Here is a 25051-nt window from a genome sequence, read left to right as displayed (position 1 = left end):
GAAGACTGCTGTTAGATAATAATACAGCCAGAGACAGGGAGGGAGGGAGCTGTTGGATATGAATACTGTCAGAGAGGAGGAGGAGGAAGGAAGGCGAGGAAGAAGGAGAGAGGACTGCAATTAAAGAATATTACAGCCAGAAAGAGAGGAAGAGGGAGATAACGGCTGCTAAAGAAAATGACAGCCAGAGAAGTTAGAGAATGTTAAAGCGAGGGAGATCAGACAGAAAGGAGAGAGCGTCTGTTAGACATTAGACATAAAGGAGAGGAGGAAAAAGGATGAAGCAGGAGCGAGCGAGGGAGGAGAGAGAGCTACTGTTACTAATCGGAGGGAAGAGGAGAGAAAGAACTGTTACTGCTACTGTTACTGTTACTAATCGGAGGGAAGAGGAGAGAAAGAACTGTTACTGCTACTGTTACTATTTGGAGGGAAGAGGAGAGAAATAAAGGAAGGATGGATGAGTGGAAGATGGGTGTGTGTGTGTGTGTGTGTGTGTGTGTTTTGTCTGAGTATAGGTGTAGCAGAGCATGTCCACGTGCGTCACAATGACGCACCGCACTTATACACACATGCACGCACGCACACACTGCATTGCTCTAACACACAGGGAAGATAATGCATATACACAATCTATTTACTCAAAGCAGCTGGGCACACACACACACACCACGTATACCCACACACACACACACACACACACACACACACACACACACACACACACACACACACACACACACACACACACACACACACACACACACACACACACACACACACACACACACACACACACACACACACACACACACACACACACACACACACACACACACACACACACAGCGCAAATGGTAGTGGTTATCATCAAACACAAAAAGGAATCAAGTTGTATCCATTGATAACTGTGTGCCCTGAGAGTGAGTTGGAAAAAACCTGTTGAAATGTAACCTTTTAGAGCGAGAAACACAGGCCTAAATGGAGGTAGACCAACAACTTGGGGATTACTAAATACATTTCCTGTTGGGTTCGGTCCAGACTATCGGGGACATTTGTTCTCGTGGGGACGGGTACGCCAATGCCAGATTGGAGTTGTTACAAGGCAAAATCTATATGAACTTTCAGTTGTGCAACAGGGGACAACAATGCATCCCAGGTAGTGGCAGAGATGCTCTGGTCCCTCGTTAATATATGAGGGCGGGTGGGGGGTTATCAGGGAGTGCTGCAGCACCCTCAACACCCCTACTTCCCACGGCTATGCTTTCACATTTCAAGGAGTGATCGATAGATAGATGGAAACAAACTTTCATAAGTTCCAAATAAGACGTGTCCAATTTTGGATTGGGAGCCCCTTGTAAATGCTCGGGGGAGAAATACTCACACGAACGAACACACAAACAGGCGTACTAGTGTACGCCTACACACACACACACACACACATCTTTGTAATTTAGCAGACACTCTTATCGAGCGACTCACAGTTAGAGGCATTGATCTTAAGGTAGCAAAGAGAGACAACCACAGTCATAGTAAGCCAATATCTTCCTCATTAAGTAGCTATCAGCAAAGTCAGTGCTAGTACAAATTGTACACACACACACACACACACACACACACACACACACACACACACACACACACACACACACACACACACACACACACACACACACACACACACACACACACACACACACACACACACACACACACACACACACACACACACACACACACACACACAATTCCCAGGCCTGCAGTTGTTTACATGCGTTTCCTAGTTTGGCTGGTGGCAGTCCTTCCTCTGTTCATGTTTTAATGAGGGTCGTGTGGGTCTCAAATATTTGCAAAGCTGTAAACGCCAACGGTGTGTGTGTGTCATAGCCCAATAGAGTTTGAAAGGGGGAAGAGGTGGGAGTGCAGAGCCCTGTGGCTCCAGTCATCGGGAGCATTTCAATAGTCTAACGTGGCTTCCTCTCCTCGCTTCCTTCCCTTCTACTGATAGTTGAAAGCAACATGGCAGGTCCGTTGCTAGTTAATGATTACCAGTAGAGCCGTCCTGTATGGCTCAGTTGGTAGAGCATGACGCTTGCAACTTGGATTGCCATCCATCTTTAAAATGGATGCACATGACTGTAGGTGGCTTTGGATAAAAGGGTCTGCTAAATGCCATATATTATAGATCTAAGTGCAACCTGGGAACTGGTTGTGGGCGGCATCATTACTCCCAATCACCGCCCTCCTCCCCAGAGACAGATGATGCATGGCCAGCCAATCCCAAGAGAGGAGGAGAGGCATGCTGATAGTGCCAGCACTACAGGAGGATCATCGAAGCATTTCTAAAAGAGAAGCACATGCCCTAGCACAGAGAGAACACTGACTACTCTCCACTGGGGATCAAAGATAAGCTACTTTCCTCCACTCTGGCCTTTAAAAACTCTCAGAGAAGCAGATTACATATCCAACACATGGGCCCATGGCCTCTGACAGCCTCTGAAAGCCTCCAATACTAATGGGTGAAGATTGTGATTATGACTAGCTAGCCTCCATAGGTGGCTGGTGTCATAATGGAATCTTCTATGGTGGCTTGTAAGCCCTCCTTGCCTTACATTTTGTCATAGATACCATTGAGTTACATGGACGTTTAATTTATTGGTTGGGTAATTACATTGTAAACACACAATAATTAGCCTATTTTGTATATATCTTTCACTGTACAACTGAGTAATGATATTCTAGTTACCAAATAGCTGCAGAGAAACTAGATAAAAAGTTAGGCTAATGTAAAGGCTTCCCTTAACCTACATAGTTACTCTGCATGTGCAGAGCCGTGGTGTAGTGGTAACACCTACATTATATACTCAGAGTGCACAAACATTAGGAACGCTTTCTTAATATTGACTTGAACCCCATTTGGCCCTCAGAACAGCCTCAATTCGTCGGGCCATGGACTCTACAAGGTGTCAAAAGCTTTCCACAGGGATGCTGGCCCATGTTAACTCCAACGCTTCCCACAGTTGTGTCAAGTTGTCTGGATGTCCTTTGGGTGGTGGACCATTCTTGATACACACGGGAAACTGTTGAGCGTGAGAAACCCAGCAGCGTTGCAGTTCTTGGCACACTCAAACAGGTGCACCTGGCACCTACTACCATACCCCGTTCAAAGACACTTAAATAATTTAGTATTGCCCATTCCCTCTCTGAATGGCACACATATACAATCCATGTCTCAATTGTCTCAAGGCTTAAAAATCCTTCTTGAACCGGTCTCCTTCATCTACAATGATTGAGGTGGATTTAACAAGCAACATCAATAAGGGATAATAGCTTGCACCTGGTCAGTCTATGTCATGGAAAGCACAGTTGTTCCTAATGTTTTGTGCACATATAACAAAATCTTGTGCAGAAATATATTTTTTAATTCCATCATAAAACTTCCTCCCTGACTAATTTAACTAAAGAGGCACATCAGTGTTACAAGCACCATGGGGAAACAAAACAACTCACAAATGATTTTAAATAGGTTATTTTTCCCTAAAATATATAAATGTATCGCGGTACACCCGCACCTGCCATAAAATCCAAGAACACTGATCATTAAAAAGCATATTAATCCATATTAATTCACCGTGGTAATGGGAGCGTAGGAGGTTGATGCCACTCTAGGATCTCATTATGGGATGTTGTTTGGATCCTGAATAATTGATCTTATTTTATTTCCTGTGATAAATGATTAACCAACTCAGGTGAGGGCTAATCTATCTCCTGGATGAATTTAGATTACACATCATGATCGTAAACAGCATCTTGCTGAAGCAAAACACGGATGTAAGCCAACTAGGAAGCAGCTATCTGATATCGGAGTAGGAGCAACTCCTTTAAGAAAAAACGGTAAATAAATGATATATTATTAGAAACATGAGAGACTTACTACAATGCTTTGTATGCTATACTGTAATATCTTGTAATATGCATTAATCAGACAGCAGTCAAATCTACTCACTGATCGATATCACATAGTAAAGAATGTTTAAAGATAATGTGTTTAACTCACCTGCATCAGCATACAGTAGATGCCCGCCAGGCCATGGGCAGCGCCAACGTACTGCTTCTTGTGCCACTCGTAGAGCAGTGGGCACTTCTCCGCCTTCTTCTCCTCTTTGGCCATGTTCTTCCCCGACTCCAAGATGGCCGTCACAACCTGCAAAGACACCAACAGGAAGTTGGTTAGCCTCCCTCTCGTCTGTTTCAATAGGTTTGGAAGAGATACTGTATATGCATGCGAGACCCTGTCCAAAGACAATAACTACCGTAACTAATAAAGAGCAAAGTTCAACGGGTCAATTCTCATTTGCATTCCTGTCAGTTGAATTGGACACGCCAGTCTCTCCATGGGAGTGCAATTAAACCCCTGAATTGATTGATATCTCCAAGAGAGAGACGGAGAGACAGAATGAAAATGTGATTTGACAGATCTCTGCTCCCTCTACCCTGCCGTTAGTATGCAGACTTGAGGTTGAGAAATAAAGAGAGTGTGAACACACGCAAGCACGCGCATTGGTATGCACTAGTACCCGTTGAGAAGCAGATTGAACAGAACAGGGGGGACGCAGGCAGGCAGCAGACAGACATGTCCTGGTGTTTCTCTCTCTCTCTCTCTCTCACACACAGAGAGTCTAAACTCTGTAGAGTAGAGCACTTTAAAATCACTCCCTCCCTCACATTCTGGGCTGACACACACACACACACACACACACACACACACACACACACACACACACACACACACACACACACACACACACACACACACACACACACACACACACACACACACACACACACACCCTGGGCTGAAGCCCTTTCCCCCCACAGCCAGACACCTAATGCCAGCGCCCCCCTATCCACATCGATGGACCCGCAGTGGAGAAGGTGGAAAGCTTCAAGTTCCTCGGCGAACACGTCACTGACAAACTGAAATGATCCACTCACACAGACAGTGTGGTGAAGAAGGAGCAACAGCACCTCTTCAACCTCACAAGGCTGAAGAAATTTGGCTTGGACCCTAAAACCCACAAACTTTTACAGATGCACAATTGAGAGCATCCTGTCGGGCTGTATCACCGCCTGGTACGGCAACTGCACCGCCCGCAACCACACGGCTCTCCAGAGGGTGGTGCAGTCTGCACAACGCATCAAACTACCTGCCCTCCAGAATACCTACAGCACCCGATGTCACAGGAAGGCCAAAAATATCATCAAGGACAGCCGCCACCCGAGCCATTGTCTGTTCACCCCACTATCATCCAGAAGGCGAGGTCAGTACAGGTACATCAAGGCCATCAGACTGTTAAATAGCCATCACTAGCACCTTAGAAGCTGCTGCCCTGTATACATAGACTTGAAATCCCTGGCTCCTTTAATAATGGAACACATATTTTGCATTACTCATCTCATGTGTATATACTGTATTCTATTCAAATGTATCTTAGTCTATGCTGCACCAAAGTTGCTCGTCCAAATATTTATATGTTCTTAATTCCATTAGATTTGTATGTATTGTTGTGAAATTGTTCGATATTTGTTGTTAGATATTACCTTACTGTTGGAGCTAGAAACACAAGCATTTCGCTACACCCGCAGTAACATCTGTTAAACACGTGTATGTAACCAATATAATGTGATTTGTACTCCTTACTGATCAGGGTGGGGATTTCACGATGATGACTAATGATTGTAAAGCAGATAAAAGACATGGCTTTGCATAATAACTGACTCATATCATTATAGGTTTAATGAACACGCAACTGCAGTATTTACGTCTCTTTGCCAGGTGGCTTGGCGTATTAGACACTTAACTGACGTATCATTTTGGAGGGGTTCTGTAAAAAGGTCGAATAAAAGGTAGCCTGGCATTTACACAAGCGAGTTAAAATGCTTTCCCCACACACACACACACAATTGTACTTGTCACAATCGTCCAAGTACAACTGGTAGACTTTACCGTAAAATGCTTGCTTTACAAGCCCTTCTCAACAATGCAGAGTTTCAAAAAATAAAAAATACAAGAGATATAAAATACACAAGAGATATATATATATATATATATATACAGGGAGCACCAGTACCAGATCAATGTGCAGAGGTACGAGGTATTTGAGGTAGATACTGAAGGCAGGGTAAAGTGACCAGGCATCAGGAGACATGAAATAAAGAACAGAGCAGGAAATTAGTGTAAAAGTGTGTGTGTGTGTGTGTGTGTGTGTGTGTGTGTGTGTGTGTGTGTGTGTGTGTGTGTGTGTGTGTGTGTGTGTGTGTGTGTGTGTGTGTGTGTGTGTGTGTGTGTGTGTGTGTGTGTGTGTGTGTGTGTGTGTGTGTGTGTGTGTGTGTGTGTGTGTGTGTGTGTGTGTGTGTGAATGTAGTGTGTTTGAGTGAGTAAATTGTTTGTATATATATAGTCTAGTGAGTGTGCATAGGGTCAGTGCAAGACAGAGTCAGTGTAGGTAATTTGTGTACCATTAATTGACTATTAGGCAGTCTGGCTATTTAGCAGTTTTATGGCTTGGGGGTAGAAGCTGTCTCGGAGCCTGTTGGTCCAAGAGCCGACGCTCTGGTACCGTTTGCCGGATGGTATCAGACTGAGCAGTCTACGGCTTGAGTGGCTGGAGTCTGGCAATTTTTTGGGCCCAACAGTCGTGAGTGAACAGGGAGTACAGGAGAGGACTAAGTACACACCCCTGAGGAGCCCCCGTGTTGAGGGTCAGCGTGGCAGAGGTGATGTTGCCTACCCTCACCACTATGGGCTGGCCCTCAGGAAGTCCAGGATCTAGTTGCAGAGGGAGGGGTTGAGTCCTAGTGTCCGTAGCTTGGTGAAGAGCTTGGAGGGGAGTATGGTGTTAAACTATGAGCTGTAGTCTATGAACAGCATTCTCAGTTATTGTCCAGGTGAGAAAGGGCAGTGTGAAGTTCAATTGAGATTGCGTCATCTGTGGATCTGTTGGGGCAGTATGCGAATTGGAGTGGGTGTAGGATGATGTTGGTGTGTGCCATGACCAGCCTTTCAAAGCACTTCATAATTATACATGTGAGTGCTACAGGGGGATAGTCCTTTAGGCAGGTTACCATAAATATCTTGGGAATGGGGACAATAGTGGTCAACTTATATTATTATTATTAACTTGAAACATGTTGGAATTACAGACTGGGACAAGGATAGATTTAAAATGTCTGAAGACACTTGCCAGCTGGTCTGCGCATGCTTTGAGAAAGTGGCCTGGTATTCCATGCGGCCTTGTGATTGTAAACCTGTTCAAATGTTCTGCTCACATGGGCCCAGAGAGCGAGATCACAGTAATTTGGAAAAATAGGGACTTTCACACAAGGCACAGTCTTGTATTTCTCAAAGCGAGCATAAAATGCATTTAACTCGTTTGAGAGTTCTGCGTCGCTGGGCAACTCATTCCTGGGTTTCCCTTTGTAATCAGTTATCGTCCTGGAGCCCTGCCATATACGACAAGCATACGCCGCCGATGTAATAGGATTCCACCTCCTATATTGTCTTTTTGCATGTTTGATGTCTCAACGGTCATAGCGAGCTTTCTTGTATGCGTCCATGTCAGTGTCCCGATCCTTGTAAACAGTAACTCTAGCCTTTGGTCCAGCGTGGATATTCCCGGTTTTTGGATGGATACGTTCTTATAGTCACTGTGGTGACAACATTGTCTGTGCATTTATTGATGAAGATGATGACTCGGGGGAAACTCCTCAATGCTATTGAATTAATCCCAGAGCATATCCCAGTGTGTACTAGCAAAACAGTCTTGTAGCCTCGCGTCTGCTTCATCCGACCACTTCCGCATTGAGCGCATCACTGGTGCTTCCTGTTTGAGATCTTGTTTGTAAGCAGGAAGCAGAAGAATGGGTTCCTGGTCAGATTTGCCAAAGGGAGGATGAGGGAGGGCCTTGTGTGCTTTTCTCTGGGTAGAATAAAAGTGGTGTAGAGTTTCTGCTCCGCTAGTGGCACAGGAGACGTGTTGGTGGAAGTGAGGTAGGACGGTTTTAAGTCTCCCCGCGTTAAAGTCTCTGCCCACCAGAATTGCTACTTCTGAGTGAGCACACAGTTCATTGGGTGCCAGTGTGGTGTAGACTTGGGGCGGGATGTAGACAGCCGTGATAATTACAGATAAGAACTCTCTTGGTAGATAAAAGAGTCTGCAGCTTACCATGAGGTAGTCTATATCAGGAGTGCAAACGCTCAAGATTTCCTTCACACTTGAAGCAGCACACCAGTGGCCATTTATGAGGGGGAAAAAACACTCCACCTCCTTTCGACTTCTCCAAAGCCGGTGTACGATCCTGACGCTGCATGGAGAATCCGCCAAATAGTACGTGCATAGCAACATCATCCAGCCACGTTTCAGTAAGACATAACATTGCAGCTTTTCAAATCTCTGACTCTCAAACAAAAGCTCATCCATCTTCTTCGCAAGTGACTGGACACACACACCTCCTCTACACACACAGCCTCTATACACCCCCCCCCACCCTTATTCAAATGAGATTCTGTCTTCTTTTGAAAGGAGAAAACGGGTGTGATATGGATTTCCTTTAAGTGAACTGGAGCTGTTGGCCAGGGAGCTGCTGAGCTATGGATAAGCTGCAGTATAGATCTGTTTCTATAGAGGGAGGGAGGGGTGTGTTGCTGGAGCACTGTGGTGGCAGTATGGATCTATGGGAGTGTAGGGTCTTATACAATCTGTGTTGCGGAAAACCCAGATGGCGTCATGGAATCCAGACATTAAAACGGAATTCAACAATATAAAAACAATGTATTGAAATAAGTAGGAAATCAACTAACACTGCTAACCAAACAACGTTCTCTGGCTCGTGCCCAGTTGAATTTAAGGGTAACTACACACAGACCTCCTTTTGTGGTTTAACCATTGTTGTGGACAAGCATTTGTTTCCCCCCAAAAAAATATCTTGAGAGTGACAACCTGAAGAAAACAGAAACCTGGAAAAACAAAACGAAGAAAAGGGCATTGGGGAAAAACAGAATCAGGCAACAAGAAAATAATACCGATATTATAGGGCCTAGGAGTGAGCGTGTGTGTGTGTGTGTGTGTGTGTGCTCGTGGTACATCCACCTTGTCATAAAGGGAAGGGCTGCTGCAGTACTCTCTCTCTCTCTCTCTCGACACCCTCCCTTCCTCCCGCACAGTCGTATCCCTGGAGACGGTGAACTGGGGGCTGCACAGGGGGAAACTGCAGACTCAAGGCCATTTCTGCTCTGTGGCAACCACACTCAGCTCTCTGATCTCCCCCTAGGTCCCCTGGGAAGGGCTGTGTCAGTGAGGCAGGAGAGGCAGGCAGGGCTACACTGGAGAGGAGGGACCGAGAGCTCAATGGTCATCACTAACCAAACTTAATAATGACAGAACTTCTAATAGGGTACTACACTGACCAGCAAATAGCGATGGCTATAATATAGCTCCAGCACCATTAGATTGTTCCATCAACGTAGAACCTTGGGATTAGGTCTGTTCAGGTCTGTCGCAAGAACAACCAGAGAGACAAGTACTGTGCAATCACAGGTTCCTAGATCCACAATCAAGGCATTACTGTCAACCATAGTCTCCCAAGCAACCTCCCTTCATTACCAATCTTAATGTGTTGTGATAAGTGTTATGAAATGTAAATGTCTTATTTTAAACTGTATGTAACTGTTTTAATGTTGCTGGACCCCAGGAATAGTAGCTGCTGCCTTGGGAGCAGCTAATGGGGATCCTTCATAAATACAAACCTTACAGTCTCAAACAACCACGATTCAATACCAGCTTTTCTCTGGAGGACAGGAAGGAGCTGGTACGATGTACATTACTGGTATATACACTGCTCAAAAAAATAAAGGGAACATTTAAACACAATGTAACTCCAAGTCAATCACACTTCTGGGAAATCAAACTGTCTACTTAGGAAGCAACACTAATTGACAATACATTTCACATGCTGTTGTGCAAATGGAATAGACAACAGGTGGAAATTATAGGCATTTAGCAAGACACTCCCAATAAAGGAGTGGTTCTGCAGTTGGGGACCACAGACCACTTCTCAGTTCCTATGCTTCCTGGCTGATGTTTTGGTCACTTTTGAATGCTGGCGGTGCTTTCACTCTAGTGGTAGCATGCAGCTCATCCAGGATGGCACATCAATGCGAGATGTGGCAAGAAGGTTTGCTGTGTCTGTCAGCATAGTGTCCAGAGCATGGAGGCGCTACCAGGAGACAGGCCAGTACATCAGGAGACATGGAGGCCTTTGTGCAAAGAGGAGCACTGCCAGAGCCCTGCAAAATGACCTCCAGCAGGCCACAAATGTGCATGTGTTTGCTCAAATGGTCAGAAACAGACTATATGAGGGTGGTATGAGGGTCCGACGTCCACAGGTGGGGGTTGTGCTTACAGCCCAACACCGTGCAGGACGTTTGGCATTTGCCAGAGAACACCAAGATTGGCAAATTTGCCACTGGCGCCCTGTGATCTTCACAGATGAAAGCAGGTTCACACTGAGCACGTGACAGTCTGGAGACGCCGTGGAGAACGTTCTGCAGCTTGCAACATCCTCCAGCATGACCGGTTTGGCAGTGGGTCAGTCATGGTTTGGGGTGGCATTTCTTTGGGGGCCGCACAGCCCTCCATGTGCTCGCCAGAGGTAACCTGACTGCCATTAGGTACCGAGATGAGATCCTCAGACCCCCAGTGAGACCATATGCTGGTGTGGTTGGCCCTGGGTTCCTCCTACTGCAAGACAATGCTAGACCTCATGTGGCTGGAGTGCGTCAGCAGTTCCTGCAAGAGGAAGGTATTGATGTTATGGACTGGCCCGCCCATTCCCCAGACCTGAATCCAATTGAGCACATCTGGGACATCATGTTTCGCTCCATCCACCAATGCCACATTGCACCACAGACTGTCCAGGAGTTGGCAGATGCTTTAGTCCAGGTCTGGGAGTGGATCCCTCAGGAGACCATCCGCCACCTCATCAGGAGCATGCCCAGGCGTTGTAGGGAGGTCAAACAGCCACGTGGAGGCGTGAATATTTCATTCATTGAGATCTAGGATGTGTTATTTTAGTGTTCCCTTTATTTTTTTAAGCAGTGTATATATACACATATACACACACACACTTGGAAGTCGTAAGTTTGCATACACATTAGCCAAATACATTTAAATTCAGTTTTTCACAATTTCGGACATTTAATCCGAGTAAAAATGTCCCATTTTAGGTCAGTTAGGATCACCACTTTGTTTAAAGAATGTGAAATGTCAGAATAATAGTAGAGATAATTATTTATTTCAGCTTTTATTTCCTTCATCACATTCCCAGTGGGTCAGAAGTTTACATACACTCAATTAGTATTTGGTAGCATTGCCTTTAAATTGTTTCACTTGGGTCAAACGTTTGGGTAGTCTTCCACAAGCTTCCCGCAATAAGTTTGGTGAATTTTGGCCCATTCCTCCTGACAGAGCTGGTGTAACTGAGCCAGGTTTGAAGACCTCCTTGCTTGCACACGCTTTTTCAGTTCTGCCCACAAATGTTCTATAGGATTGAGGTCATGGCTTTGTGATGGCCACTCCAATACCTTGACTTTGTCCTTAAACCATTTTGCCACAACTTTGGAAGTTTGCTTGTGGTCATTGTCCAATTGGAAGTCCCATTTGCGACCAAGCTTTAAATTCCTGACTGATGTCTTGAGATGTTGCTTCAATATGTTTGCATAATTTTCCTGCCTTATGATGCCATCTATTTTGTGAAGTGCACCAGTTCCTCCTGCAGCAAAGCACCTCCACAACATGATGCTGCTACCCCCATGCTTCACGGTTAGGATGGTGTTCTTCGGCTTGCAAGCCTCCCCATTTTTTCTCCAAACATAACGATGGTCATTATGACCAAACAGTTCTATTTTTGTTTCATCAGACCAGAGGACATTTCTCCAAAAAGTACACTCTTCGTCCCCATGTGCAGATGCAAACCGTAGTATGGCATTTTTATAGTGGTTTTGGAGCAGGGCTTCTTCCTTGCTGAGTGGCCTTTCAGGTAATGTCGATATAGGACTCGTTTTACTGTGGAAATAGATACTAATGTACCTGTGTCCTCAAGCATCTTCACAATGTCCGTTGTTCTGGGATTGATTTGCCACTTTTTGCACCAAAGTACGTTCATCTCTAGGAGACAGAAAGCATCTCCTTCCTGAGTGGTATGATGGCTGCGTGGTCCCATGGGGTTTATACTTGCGTACTATTGTTTGTACTGATGAACGTGGTACCTTCAGGCATTTGGAAATTGCTCCCAAGGATGAACCAGACATGTGGAGGTCTACAATGTTTTTTCTGAGGTCTTGGCTGATTTCTTTTGATTTTCCCATGATGTCAAGCAAAGAGGCACTGAATTTGAAGGTAGGCCTTGAAATACATCCACAGGTACACCTACAATTGACTCCAATGTTGTCAATTAGCCCTTCAGAAGCTTCTAAAGCCATGACATACTTTTCTGTAATTTTCCAAGCTGTTGAAAGGCAAAGTCAACATTAGTTTATGCAAACTTCTGACCCACTGGAATTGTGACACAGTGAATTATAAGTTAAATAATCTGTCTGTAAACAATTGTTGGAAAATGTACTTGTGTCATGCACAAAGTAGATGTCCTAACTGACTTGCCAAACTATAGTTTGTTAACAAATTTGTTAAAACGAGTTTTAATGACTCCAACCTAAGTGTATGTAAACTTCCGACTTCAACTGTATATACGCAGGCCTCAGCCACTACCCTGAGAGCACTTGATTTAGTATATCATGCAGCCCTCAGGTTCATTACCAATCAAAAATGTCTAACACATCATTGTGATCTCTACAGCGCCGTTGGCTGGTTGTCATTGACCTTGCGTAGGCTTAAACACCAGTAAACACTGATTTATAAGGCCATACTGGGTAAAATGCCACTTACTCTTTTATTTTATTTTTTATTTTTTAATCAGGTCGGTAAATAAATATCCACTACGGTCCCATTCACATTTGCTTTAAACAGTACCAAGAATTAGAACAGGTCACGGTAGAAATAGTTTTAGTTACTCAGCTCCGTGGTCCTGGAATTCTCTCCTGAACATGGTTAGCAGATGTTAATGCGAGTGTAGCGAAATGCTTGTGCTTCTAGTTCCGACAACGCAGTAATAACCAACAAATAATCTAACCTAACAATTTCACAACAACTACCTTTTTCACACACAAGTGTAAAGGGATGAAGAATATCTACATAAAAATATATGAATGAGTGATGGTACAGAACGGCATAGGCAAGATGTAGTAGATGGTATAGAGTACAGTATATACAGTGGGGCAAAAAAGTATTTAGTCAGCCAGCAATTGTGCAAGTTCTCCCACTTAAAAAGATGAGGCCTGTAATTTTCATCATAGGTACACTTCAACTATGACAGACAAAATGAGAAAACAAATCCAGAAAATCACATTGTAGGATTTTTAATGAATTTATTTGCAAATGATGGTGGAAAATAAGTATTTGGTCACCTACAAACCAGCAAGATTTCTGGCTCTCACAGACCTGTATCTTCTTCTTTAAGAGGCTACTCTGTCCTCCACTCGTTACCTGTATTAATGGCACCTGTTTGAACTTGTTATCAGTATAAAAGACACCTGTCCACAATCTCAAACAGTCACACTCCAAACTCCACTATGTCCAAGATCAAAGAGCTGTCAAAGGACACCAGAAACAAAATTGTAGACCTGTACCAGGCTGGGAAGACTGAATCTGCAATAGGTAAGCAGCTTGGTTTGAAGAAATCAACTGTGGGAGCAATTATTAGGAAATGGAAGACATACAAGACCACTGATAATCTCCCTCGATCTGGGGCTCCACGCAAAATCTCACCCCGTTGGGTCAAAATGACCACAAGAACGGTGAGCAAAAATCCCAGAAACACACGGGGGGACCTAGTGAATGACCTGCAGAGAGCTGGGACCAAAGTAACAAAACCTACCATCAGTAACACACACTCAAATCCTGCAGTACCAGACGTGTCCCCCTGCTTAAGCCAGTACATGTCCAAGCCCGTATAAGGTTTGCTAGAGAGCATTTGGATGATCCAGAAGAAGATTGGGAGAATGTCATATGGTCAGATTGGTAAAAACTCAACTCGTCGTGTTTGGAGGACAAAGAATGCTGAGTTGCATCCAAAGAACACCATACCTACTGTGAAGCATGGGGGTGGAAACATCATGCTTTGGGGCTGTTTTTCTGCAAAGTGACCAGGACGACTGATCCGTGTAAAGGAAAGAATGAATGGGGCCATGTATCGTGAGATTTTGAGTGAAAACCTCCTATCAGCAAGGGCATTGAAGATGAAACGTGGCTGGGTCTTTCAGCATGACAATGATCCCAAACACACCGCCCGGGCAACGAAGGAGTGGCTTCGTAAGAAGCATTTCAAGGTCCTGGAGTGGCCTAGCCAGTCTCCAGATCTCAACCCCATGGAAAATCTTTGGAGGGAGTTGAAAGTCTGTGTTGCCCAGCAACAGCCCCAAAACATCACTGCTCTAGAGGAGATCTGCATGGAGGAATGGGCCAAAATACCAACAACAGTGTGTGAAAACCTTGTGAAGACTTACAGAAAACGTTTGACCTCTGTTATATACCCTTTGTTGGCAATGACAAAGTATTGAGATAAACTTTTGTTATTGACCAAATACTTATTTTCCACCATAATTTGCAAATAAATTCATTAAAAATCCAACAATGTGATTTTCTGGATTTTTTGTTCTCATTTTGTCTGTCATAGTTGAAGTGTACCTATGATGAAAATTACAGGCCTCTCATCTTTTTAAGTAGGAGAACTTGCACAATTGGTGGCTGACTAAATACTTTTTTTGCCCCACTGTATGAGATGAGTAATGTAGGGTATGTAAACATATAAAAGTGGCATTGTTTAAAGTGGCTAGTGATACATGTATTACATAAAGATGGCAAGATGCAGTAGATGGTATAGAGTACAGTATATACATATGAGATGAGTAATGTAGGGTATGTAAACTCACGTTGGTGGAGTTTAAACACTTGATTGATGTAAATATCATAGAAGAGTGTAATTGTCTTTAGGATAGCTTTATTTTTGTCGTGACATTTGTGTTTTTTTTATGTAATTGTTGTATGTGTGTCTATTTTGATCAGTGTTGTGTTAGTGTATGTAAGTTGTTTTGTCTGAAACTTTGTTCCCCCTGCTGCTATTGGACCAGGTCTCTCTTGAAAAGGAGACGTTATCTCAACGAGAAAAACCTGTATAAATAAAAGGTTAAAAAAAAATGTTTGTCTCAACGAACCTCCATTCAAAACCAACCTTAAAGTCCCTCAACCAATCTCCATCCAATCACAACTCCTCTCATTCACACCATTGTAACTCTCCAAATCCCTCGCCTCTAAAACACACACAACACATTAATTCAACGGGGCCTCATTCATAAGCCATCAAATTGTTTCACCCACAGGGAAGGCTATGTAATTTACTGTGAATTAATTTGTTTATAGAACTAATTTAATCACAGCCTAGCACATCAAACAAACGCCCACAGCTGTTTGGGAAGATGTCACAGGGAAAAATTGTTGTGACTAGATTGACAACACTGCTCTAGTCTATGTGGTCTGAGAGATAGGAGCTGTGTCTGTCTGGGTCTTCATTTCGTGTTGCTGTACAGCTATGGCAAAATGGGATTAGTTAAGTAAGCTCTCGTTTGGCTAGAGGCAAAAAGTGAAGGCAAAAAAACAGACCAGAACATTTTGGAATAGAGATAGAGAGGGGGTGCTAGGTGTGCGTGCGTGCATGGACATGTGTGTGACTCATGAACATTATCAAGTGTGTGTCTTCTTTCTAAGACGGGGTGGCGCCTTGGAAGCAAAGGAACCTTTCCACCTTTTCCCCTCATTCTGATGTTTTTCCAAAATGGATGTCACAAGAGTAGGTGTATGGCGATGTGCAAAGTGCAAAATAAAACATTTGAAAAACAAACTCTGCTCTCTTTCCCTGTAAGCTCAGATTCCCTCGTCACAAAGCTGTCAACTGCAGAATGAAATGAAGGAATGTTCAAACACAAAAAAAGGAGCGAGAGAAAACAACAAGAGGGAACTGGAGACACGTCGAGAACAGCCAGTCAGCAGATTGTATATTTGCCCTTTCATACTGCAGAAGAAAACCCATCTCATAACTGAAACAGAACCAGCAGATCATTCATTTTACACAAAGCACCATAAACTGAATATAAAAACTTTCAAAAAAGAAACAAGTAGTATTAACCAGCCAAAAGAGCAGCTATCAAAGTCACAGTTTTGTAACCCATGAAGGGTGTGTGTCTGTATATAAAACACACATTCTCCTTGACAGGCACCTCATCTAACCCCATGATGCTGTGACGAATTGCAGGGCTGTGCCTGCCCCAAAACATAAAATACAAATATTAAAACTAAATTCCTGACAGCTTTATTCCTATATTTGTCCTAATAATATACCTGTCCGATCAGGGCCCCAGAAATGTGCAGGCCATCAACGGTGTACTGTAGCATTGCTTAGTTGGTATGCTGGAGATGACAGGTGCGGTAGTGAATAAATTCACTCTCCCAGTTGTGTTCTGCAGTGGGGATTCAACTACTATACTGTATTTATAGGGCTGGAGGATATCCATCTTCGTTTGGAGGACACAAGGAAACCAACAGTATGACAAAGCACAGGGATGGGATGAGTGTGACTGTGTGCATGCAAGTGCAAGAAATCCACATAACGCATGCAAAACTGTGCGATAAGTAATGGTAGAACAAAAAAACATATAGATACCTGCTTCAGCTTATGCACAAGGGTGGAGGTTCTGAAATCTATCTGTGGGTTACAGTGCACTAACTGGTGAATTGATATACAGTATGTGGACACTGGGGCTGTCTCCTGCTGCAGCTACAACCACAGAACATCAACAGTGTTTATTGCACTGTCCGTGTTGCTGAAGCTGTAACAGAATTACCCGCATTTCTGACTGAAAAGTTGTTACCAAAATCCCTCATTTGTTTAGGGAAAACATTCCTTATTCCCTCAACCTTTGCTCTCTTTATGTGACAAATGTATGCAATGCATGCATGAAACCAATAGTGCCTGACCTATAGCATAGTAATCACATCAATAAATTGGTTACAACAAACTACAAACACGAGACAGCAAAATGGATGCAGAGGAAGTGACATAGAAACTCGAAATGGGTGAATGTTTACTGTTTGCACAGGAGGTAAAGGGAATGTCAGATGTACGGAATAAATTGGACTAGTTGTGGAAAATACTGGAGATCAAGAAAAAGAAGGAGCCACCACTGCATGCATATTATGTGTACCAAACAGGTGCTGTTAAAACAAATGCTGTTAAGTTATTTTAAAAACTAATATCCTTGATTGCATTTCCAATCATGAATGACTTGTATGCTGTGTGATGACATTAACAAATGATTGACTGATTGATACAGTAGCCTATATAAGTATTGAAATATAGGTCAAAGTAAGATACGGTAAGATGCGAGCCTACTAAGCTACTACTAATGATAATGACATAACTTATTATTAGAGTGATGATCATAATAAGTATAACAATAATGAGAAATATAATTTTTGGGACAATTTGAAAGTGTAAACACTATATAAGTAATAAAAACATACCTGAGGCTGTTCTAACAACAACAACAAAAAAGTGTAAAGCCTTTATTACAGCATAGCAAAGATTAAAAACAGACAAATGTGAAATTGTTTCTCATGTTTTGGTTGTGAGGCTTGGTGCACACAGTAGGCTATTAAAACAAACACTCCAACAGGTAACAGAAGCAGGATCTGTCTTATTTCTGTAGATATAGTATCAGTTAAAAGTTTGGACGCCTACTCATTCAAGGGTTTTTCTTTATTTTTACTATTTGATACATTGTAGAATAGTGATTTTTTGTTGTTGTTGAAAACTATTAAATAACACATATGGAATCCTGTAGTAACCCCAAAAAAGTGTTAAACAAATCAAAATAAAATGTTAAGAGTTTTAAAAGTAGCCACCCTTTGCCTTGATGACAGCTTTGCATTCTCTCAACCAGCTTCATGGGGTACTCACCTGGAATGATTTTCCAACAGTTTTGGAGTTCCCACATATGCTGAGCACTTTTTGGCTGTTTTTCCTTCACTCTGCGGTCCAACTCATCCCAATTGGGTTGAGGTCGGGTGATTGTGGAGGCCAGGTCATCTGATGCATTACTCCATCACTCTCCTTCTTGGTCAAATAGCCCTTACACAGCCTGGAGGTGTGTTTTGGGTCATTGTCCTGTTCAAAAACAGATAGTCCCACTAAGCGCAAACCAGATGGGATGGCGTGTCGCTGCAGAACGCTGTGGTAGCCATGCTGGTTAAATTTTCCTTGAATTCTAAATAAAATCACTGACAGTGTCAACAGCAAAGCACCCCCACACCTTCTCCTCCATGTTTCACGGTGGGAACCACACGTGCGAAGATCATCCGTTCACCTACTCTGCGTTTCACAAAGACATGGCGGTTGGAACCAAAAATCTCACATTTGGACTCATCAGACCAAAGGACAGATTTCCATCGGTCTAATGCTCACTGCTCATGTTTCCAATCAAGTCTCTTCTTATTGGTGTCCTTTAGTAGTGGTTCTTTGCAGCACTTCGACCATAAAGGCCTGATTCACGCATTCTCCTCTGAACAGTTGATGTTGACATGTGTCTGTTACTTGAACTCTGTGAGGTGCAATCTGAGGTGCAGTTATTTGCCGATTTCTGGGGCTGGTAACTAATGAAATTATCCTCTGCAGCAGAAGTAACTCTATGTTTTCCTTTCCTGTGGTGGTCCTCATGAGAGCCAGTTTCATCATAGCGCTTGATGGTTTTTGCGACTGCACTTATAGAAACTTTAAAAGTTCTTGAAATATTCCAGATTGACTGACCTTCATGTCTTAAAGTAATGATGAACTGTCGTTTCTCTTTGCTTATTTGAGCTGTTCTTGCCATATCATGGACTTGATCTTTTAGCAAATAAGGCCATCTTCTGTATACCACCCCTACCTTGTCACCACACAACTGATTGGCTCAAACGCATTAAGGAAAGAAATTCTACAAATTAACTTTTAACAAGGCATAAATGTTAATTGAAATGCATTCCAGGTGACTACCTCATGAAGCTGGTTGAGAGAATGCCAAGAGTGTGCAAAGCTGTCATCAAGGCAAAGGGTGGCAACTTTGAAGAATTCCAAATAAAACATATATTTTGATTTGTTAAACACTTTTTTGGTTACTACATGATTCAAAATGTGTTATTTCATAGTTTTGATGTCTTCACTATTATTCTACAATGCAGAAAATAGTAATAAATAAAGAAAAACCCTTGAATGAGTTGGTGTGTCCAAACTTTTGACTAGTTCTGTATATCGATGATTTATAAAGCCAGGCACAGTTAGGCTATTGATTATAGATCTAAGTTGAGATTTCCTCTCTCTTCACTTTTCTTAGACAATAAGGCAAGGGCTGTTTTCTCGTCTCCTAATCCTGCTGCGGCCTCCGCCGCATTGTTCTCAACACCAACATGCTGGTTAACTTTGCTATTATCCACATAGCAACATGGTCTAGGAAAAGACGCCAATTCAACAGCGCACTTTAACCCCTATCCAACGGGGGAGAAAGTGCATTTGTTATGAAATAATATAACACATTTTTGCACCATAGCTCTTACATAATTTAACCATATACAATTTCAGTAGCACACGTCTTTGTGACGGACTGTGCCATCTCCACAGCCTCCGCAATGACTAGTGCACGAATCAGACAGGTGTCTTGTACAATATGTACACTGCTCGACTAAAGAAATCTTGGTCGACCAACTGCCTATCGACCAAATAGGGTCATCCCTAGAGGTCACACACTAACCAGTGAATTGATATAGGGGAATGACGGGGGCACAGTCAGACAGTAACTGGTGAATTGATGGGAGGGTGACGCGGGCAGTGGGCACAAGCTCAGGTGATCCATGCATCCTGGCCTACCCTAAACGCTACGGGCCTGGCCCTCACATGAACCTTCACTCCCCATCCTGATGGGGCATGAAGGGATGCCTACCCTCTAGCCTGCACTGGGGCTCTCCACCGGAGCTAAGAATAGCATTATCTTGAACCTGCACAGTGAGAGTGATCGAGAGAGAGAGTGAGCGAGAGATCGATAGAGATGAAAAAGGAAAAAGACTGAGGGAGAGAGAAGAGAGAGAAGGAGAAAAGAGAAAGAGTGGGAAAATATAGATGACAGACAGAGAGGGCGGTAGTGGTAGAGGGAGAGAGAGAGAGAGAGAGAGAGAGAGAGAGAGAGAGAGAGAGAGAGAGAGAGAGAGAGAGAGAGAGAGAGAGCAGCATACAGATCTTTCCTAATGAGCTGTTAATGTAGTGGAAGACAGAGGCATTGGAGCCCTAGAGGAATGGAACTTCCAAGGATTAGCAATTAAGGTTCAGATAAAAGATTTGATCCTTGAAAGGCAAACGGTAAATTTAGGCCAATGGGATTCAAATGGGGCCAATGTTTCCGAGTACAGTAGTATAGGCGTAGTGGAAAAGTCCCAGCTGTATCCACTGTAAGCTTTTCCTCCAGGGGGAAGAGAATAGTTAAACAATGCTTTGACTGTGCATATTTTTGTGACTGGGGACATTTTTCTCCGTTACACCTGTGAAATACAGCTCTACAGGGAAGGTGTTCCATCGCTGCTCCAATAACCATCTGTCTACCAGAGAGACAGGGGAACGGAATGGGGTTGGAGAATACCCACTCCTACGCTACACAGTGCTCACACACACACACACACACACACACACACACACACACACACACACACACACACACACACACACACACACACACACACACACACACACACACACACACACACACACACACACACACACACACACACACTGGACAGCAGCCAGAGTGTATATTAGATACTGTCCCCTCTGTGCTTTGCAAATTAGTAAATTATGATTTGACTTGGTCGTTTTTTTCCCTCGGTTGCTAACCAGAATGTTTATGCTGTGTTAGAGATGACGTGTGTTGTTGCGCTATAATTGACATGGTGGTCCCGTGCACTGTGTGTACTGTACATGCGGGCGGGCGTGCTTGTTGCTCTAACCCTGGCGATGGTGGTCTCATCCACAGTGTCGGGTCCTATCTCCTTGTTGACATAGAGCAGGGCGTACAGGTAGCCGGCCCGTCCGTACAGCAGCTCATCGGGCATCTCAGAGTCCGCAGACACCACTCCACGCTGCAGCTGGAGCAACCTGGGGGAGGGTAGACACATGTTAACACAGAGTTAGACAGGCACACACAGGCAATCACACACAAAATACTCAGGAAAAACATGTACAAACAGAACTATTTCCGTAATAAATGCACAAAAGAAAATCAAACACATTTGAAAGACGGCCAAAACAGAGAGGTGGATTGAGTCACAGTCCCTAATTATATTAAATTGGATCCTATGTACAGTGAATTCGGAAAGTATTCCGAATGCAATCTACACACAGTACCCTATGATGACAAAGCGAAAACAAGTTTAGACATTTTTGCAAATGTATTAAAAATTAAAAAACAGAAATACCTTATTCACATAAGTTTTCAGACCCTTTGCTATGAGACTCAAAATTGAGCTCAAATGCATCCTGTTTCCATTGATCATCCTTGAGATGTTTCTACAACTTGGAGTCCATATGTGGTCAATTTAAATCGAGTGAACATGATTTGGAAAGGCACACACCTGTCTATATAAAAGGTCCCACAGTTGACAGTGCAGGTCAGAGCAAAAACCAAGCCATGAGGTCGAAAGAATTGTCCGGAGAGCTCCAGCACAGGATTGTTTTGAGGCACATATCTGGGGAAGGGCACCAAACATTTTCTGCAGCATTGAAGGTCCCCAAGAATACAGTGGCCTACATCTTTCTTAAATGGAAGAAGTTTGGAACCACCAAGACTCTTCCAAGAGCTGCCCGCCCAGCCAAACGGAGCAATCGGGGGGAAGGGCCTTGGACAGGAAAGTGACCAAGTACCCAATGGTCACTCTGACAGAGCTCCAGAGTTAATCTGTGGAGATGGGAGAACCTTCCAGAAGGACAACCATCTCTGCAGCACTCCACCAATCAGGCATTTATGATTGAGTGGCCAACTGAATGCCTTCAACTGAAATGTGTCTTCCGCATTTAGTCCAACCCCTCTAAATCATATTGGTGCAGGGGGCTGCCTTAATCAACATCCACATCTTCAGCACCCAGGGAACAGTGGGTTAACTGCCTTGCCCTAGGGCAGAACGACAGACATTTACCGTGCCAGTTCAGGGATTCAATCCAGCAATCTTTCGGTTACTGGCCCAACAATCTAACCACTAGGCTACCTGCCGCTCCAGAAAGCAACGCCTAAGTAAAATGGCAGATGACAACCCGCTTGGTGTTTGCCAAAAGGCACCTAGACTCTCAAACCATGAATAAGATTCTCTGATCTGACAAAACCAAGACTGAACTCTTTGTCTGGAACGCCAAGCGTCACATCTGGAGGAAACCTGGCACCGTCCCTACTGTGAAGCATGGTGGTGGCAGCATCATGCTGTGGGGATGTTTTTCAGCGGCAGGGTCTGGGAGATTAGTCAGGAATGAGGAAAGGTGAACGAAGCAAAGTACAGAGAGATCCTTGATAAAAACCTGCTCCAGAGCACTTAGGACTTGAGACTGGGGGCGAAGGTTCACCTTCTAACAGGACAACGACCCTAAGCACACTGCCAAGACAATGCAGGAGTGGCTTCCGGGCAAGTATCTCAATGTCCTTGAATGGCCCAGCCAGAGCCCAGAATTGAACCCGATATAACATCTCTGGAGAGACCTAAAAACAGCTTTGCAGTGATGCTCCCCATCCAACCTGACAGAGCTTTAGAGGATCTGGGAGAAACTCCCCAAATATAAATCCAATTTTATTTGTCACATGTTTAGCAGATGTTATTGCAGGTGTAGATGAATACAGGTTTGACAAGCGCATACCCTAGATGACTCGAGGCTGTAATCGCTGCCAAAGGTGGTTCAACAAAATACTGAGTAAAGGGTCTGAATGTGTAAATGTAATCGTTTTTTTTTATTTTGAAAACATTTGCTAAAAATGATTAAAAGCTGTTTGGCTGTTAACAAAATGTTGAAAAAGTCAAGGGGTCTGAATACTTTCCGAATGTATTTTATGTAAAACCATGTAGGCTCAGGGCTCAGACTGCTTTGATGACAGCAGGAGGGCCTTTGTTGGGGCCTTTGTGAGTAGTAGGGAGTGTCTGTGTGTGTGTGTGTGTGTGTGTGTGTGTGTGTGTGTGTGTGTGTGTGTGTGTGTGTGTGTGTGTGTGTGTGTGTGTGTGTGTGTGTGTGTGTGTGTGTGTGTGTGTGTGTGTGTGTGTGTGTGTGTGTGTGTGTGTGTGTGTGTGTGTGTGTGTGTGTATAAGGTTCAGACATTTAATCAGCCCCTTGCTGTGAGCTCCACTGTTAGTTCCATCAGCATGCTAACAAAACTAGATAGAGTACTAGAGGCAGGCAGGGGCCAATAGGTTTAGCTACAACCTATTACGCCACTCAACATTACACACACCACTCCAGCCCCAGACCATGGGAGAGACATTAGTGATAAGCAGAGATTTGCGAATGAAAATAATTTAGAGACAATTGACATGTTGGATAGTGTAGGGATTAACTGAATGGTTCTTGATGAAGAACACAGTGCACCTGAGAAAAAAGAGTGGATAGTAAAAATGACCAAGTGAGAAACTGCTAGAGAGTAAAAGGAGAGAAAACAAAGATTGTGAAAAAAGGTAAAGACAGTAAAAGAGTATTGGAGAGACAAAGACAGTGTGAGAAGGTTGGAGAGCGTGAAGAAAATTAAGGAGGTAGGGAGAAAGAGATCAGCAAGTTAACACTAGAACCGCCATAGGCCATTTGACTTTGTCAAAGAAAATAAGCCATGTCCTGCTCCTTCCCTGACTTTTCCTACATGTTTGTATTTTACACTGCTCGTTTGTCAGAATTTTGAAATTACAAACAGAAAAGTATTTTAACCTGATTTTTTTCACACCTACTCCCAACCTAACCTGCTAAGACAATGTGCTCTAGGATGTTGGTACCCAACCAGGTGCTAATGCGTCTCAGCCCGCAAAGCCGGCCAATCGAAATTGACAATAATCGGACAAGTGCCAATATTAGGGTATCAGTTGTCAAATTGTACATGAAGAGATGGGCACATCTTGTAAGTGACAGATGCAAGGAAATTTCTTCATGCAATTAATCCTTTATAATAGTTTATGCACTATTTATCAAGTGGTGGTGCTTATGTTTGCGCACCTTGCGGGTGGATATTCATCTGATGCATATGCTAAAGGTGGACCCAGCCACGATCTCTAGCGGGTACTTACTTATAGGCTGAAAGGCCAGGATGTTCTGGTGTTCATGCCAATAACAAATCCAGTATTAAAGAAAGGAGCTTCAAAAAGAATAACAATATTTCTACTGCAGTCGGAGAGTTTTTAAAAGCTCCCTACTTGGTGAGGCACTCCTGACTCTCTGTCTGGTTCTTGAGGCGGTGGTGCACCACAGCAGCCACGGCCAGTGGCCCTGCATCCCCACACAGGAAGGTGACCTTGCGACCGTTCAGGATCCTCAGGGTCCTCTTCACATAGTCCAGTGCCCTCTGGAGGTGGGAGGCCTCGCAGGTCACCCGGTGCAACTGCAGGTAGAGAAGGGCGATACCTATAGCCGGGGAAAATAAATCTTGTTCATAACTGGCATAGGATATAATTTATCAAATCGGTTTAGAGGTTGATGCAGTAGCTATCTGAACACAGTTGTGGACAAATTCCAAACACGATCATAATAGGAGACGTTTTAGTAGCAGGAGTGCTAAACAGGGTAAGGGAAGGCATGGGGT

At 43.7% G+C, this 25051-nt stretch overlaps 1 protein-coding gene across 1 annotated transcript in view; it reads right to left on the bottom strand.

The window, feature by feature from the left end:
- lancl2 (LanC lantibiotic synthetase component C-like 2 (bacterial)) overlaps positions 1-25051 on the bottom strand; it is a 61154-nt gene that overhangs the window by 8872 nt on the left and 27231 nt on the right. Inside the window, exons 4-6 of the mRNA XM_046355897.1 lie at positions 24666-24873; positions 21246-21393; positions 4055-4201 (exon numbers count right to left, since the gene is read on the bottom strand). Of these exons, the coding sequence (XP_046211853.1) occupies positions 4055-4201; positions 21246-21393; positions 24666-24873 (503 nt within the window). The remainder of the gene's footprint in view (positions 1-4054; positions 4202-21245; positions 21394-24665; positions 24874-25051) is intronic.

This window comes from Oncorhynchus gorbuscha, linkage group LG07 (assembly GCF_021184085.1).
Source record: "Oncorhynchus gorbuscha isolate QuinsamMale2020 ecotype Even-year linkage group LG07, OgorEven_v1.0, whole genome shotgun sequence".
Lineage (NCBI taxonomy): Eukaryota > Metazoa > Chordata > Actinopteri > Salmoniformes > Salmonidae > Oncorhynchus > Oncorhynchus gorbuscha.
This window is presented reverse-complemented; position numbering and strand designations above follow the sequence as displayed.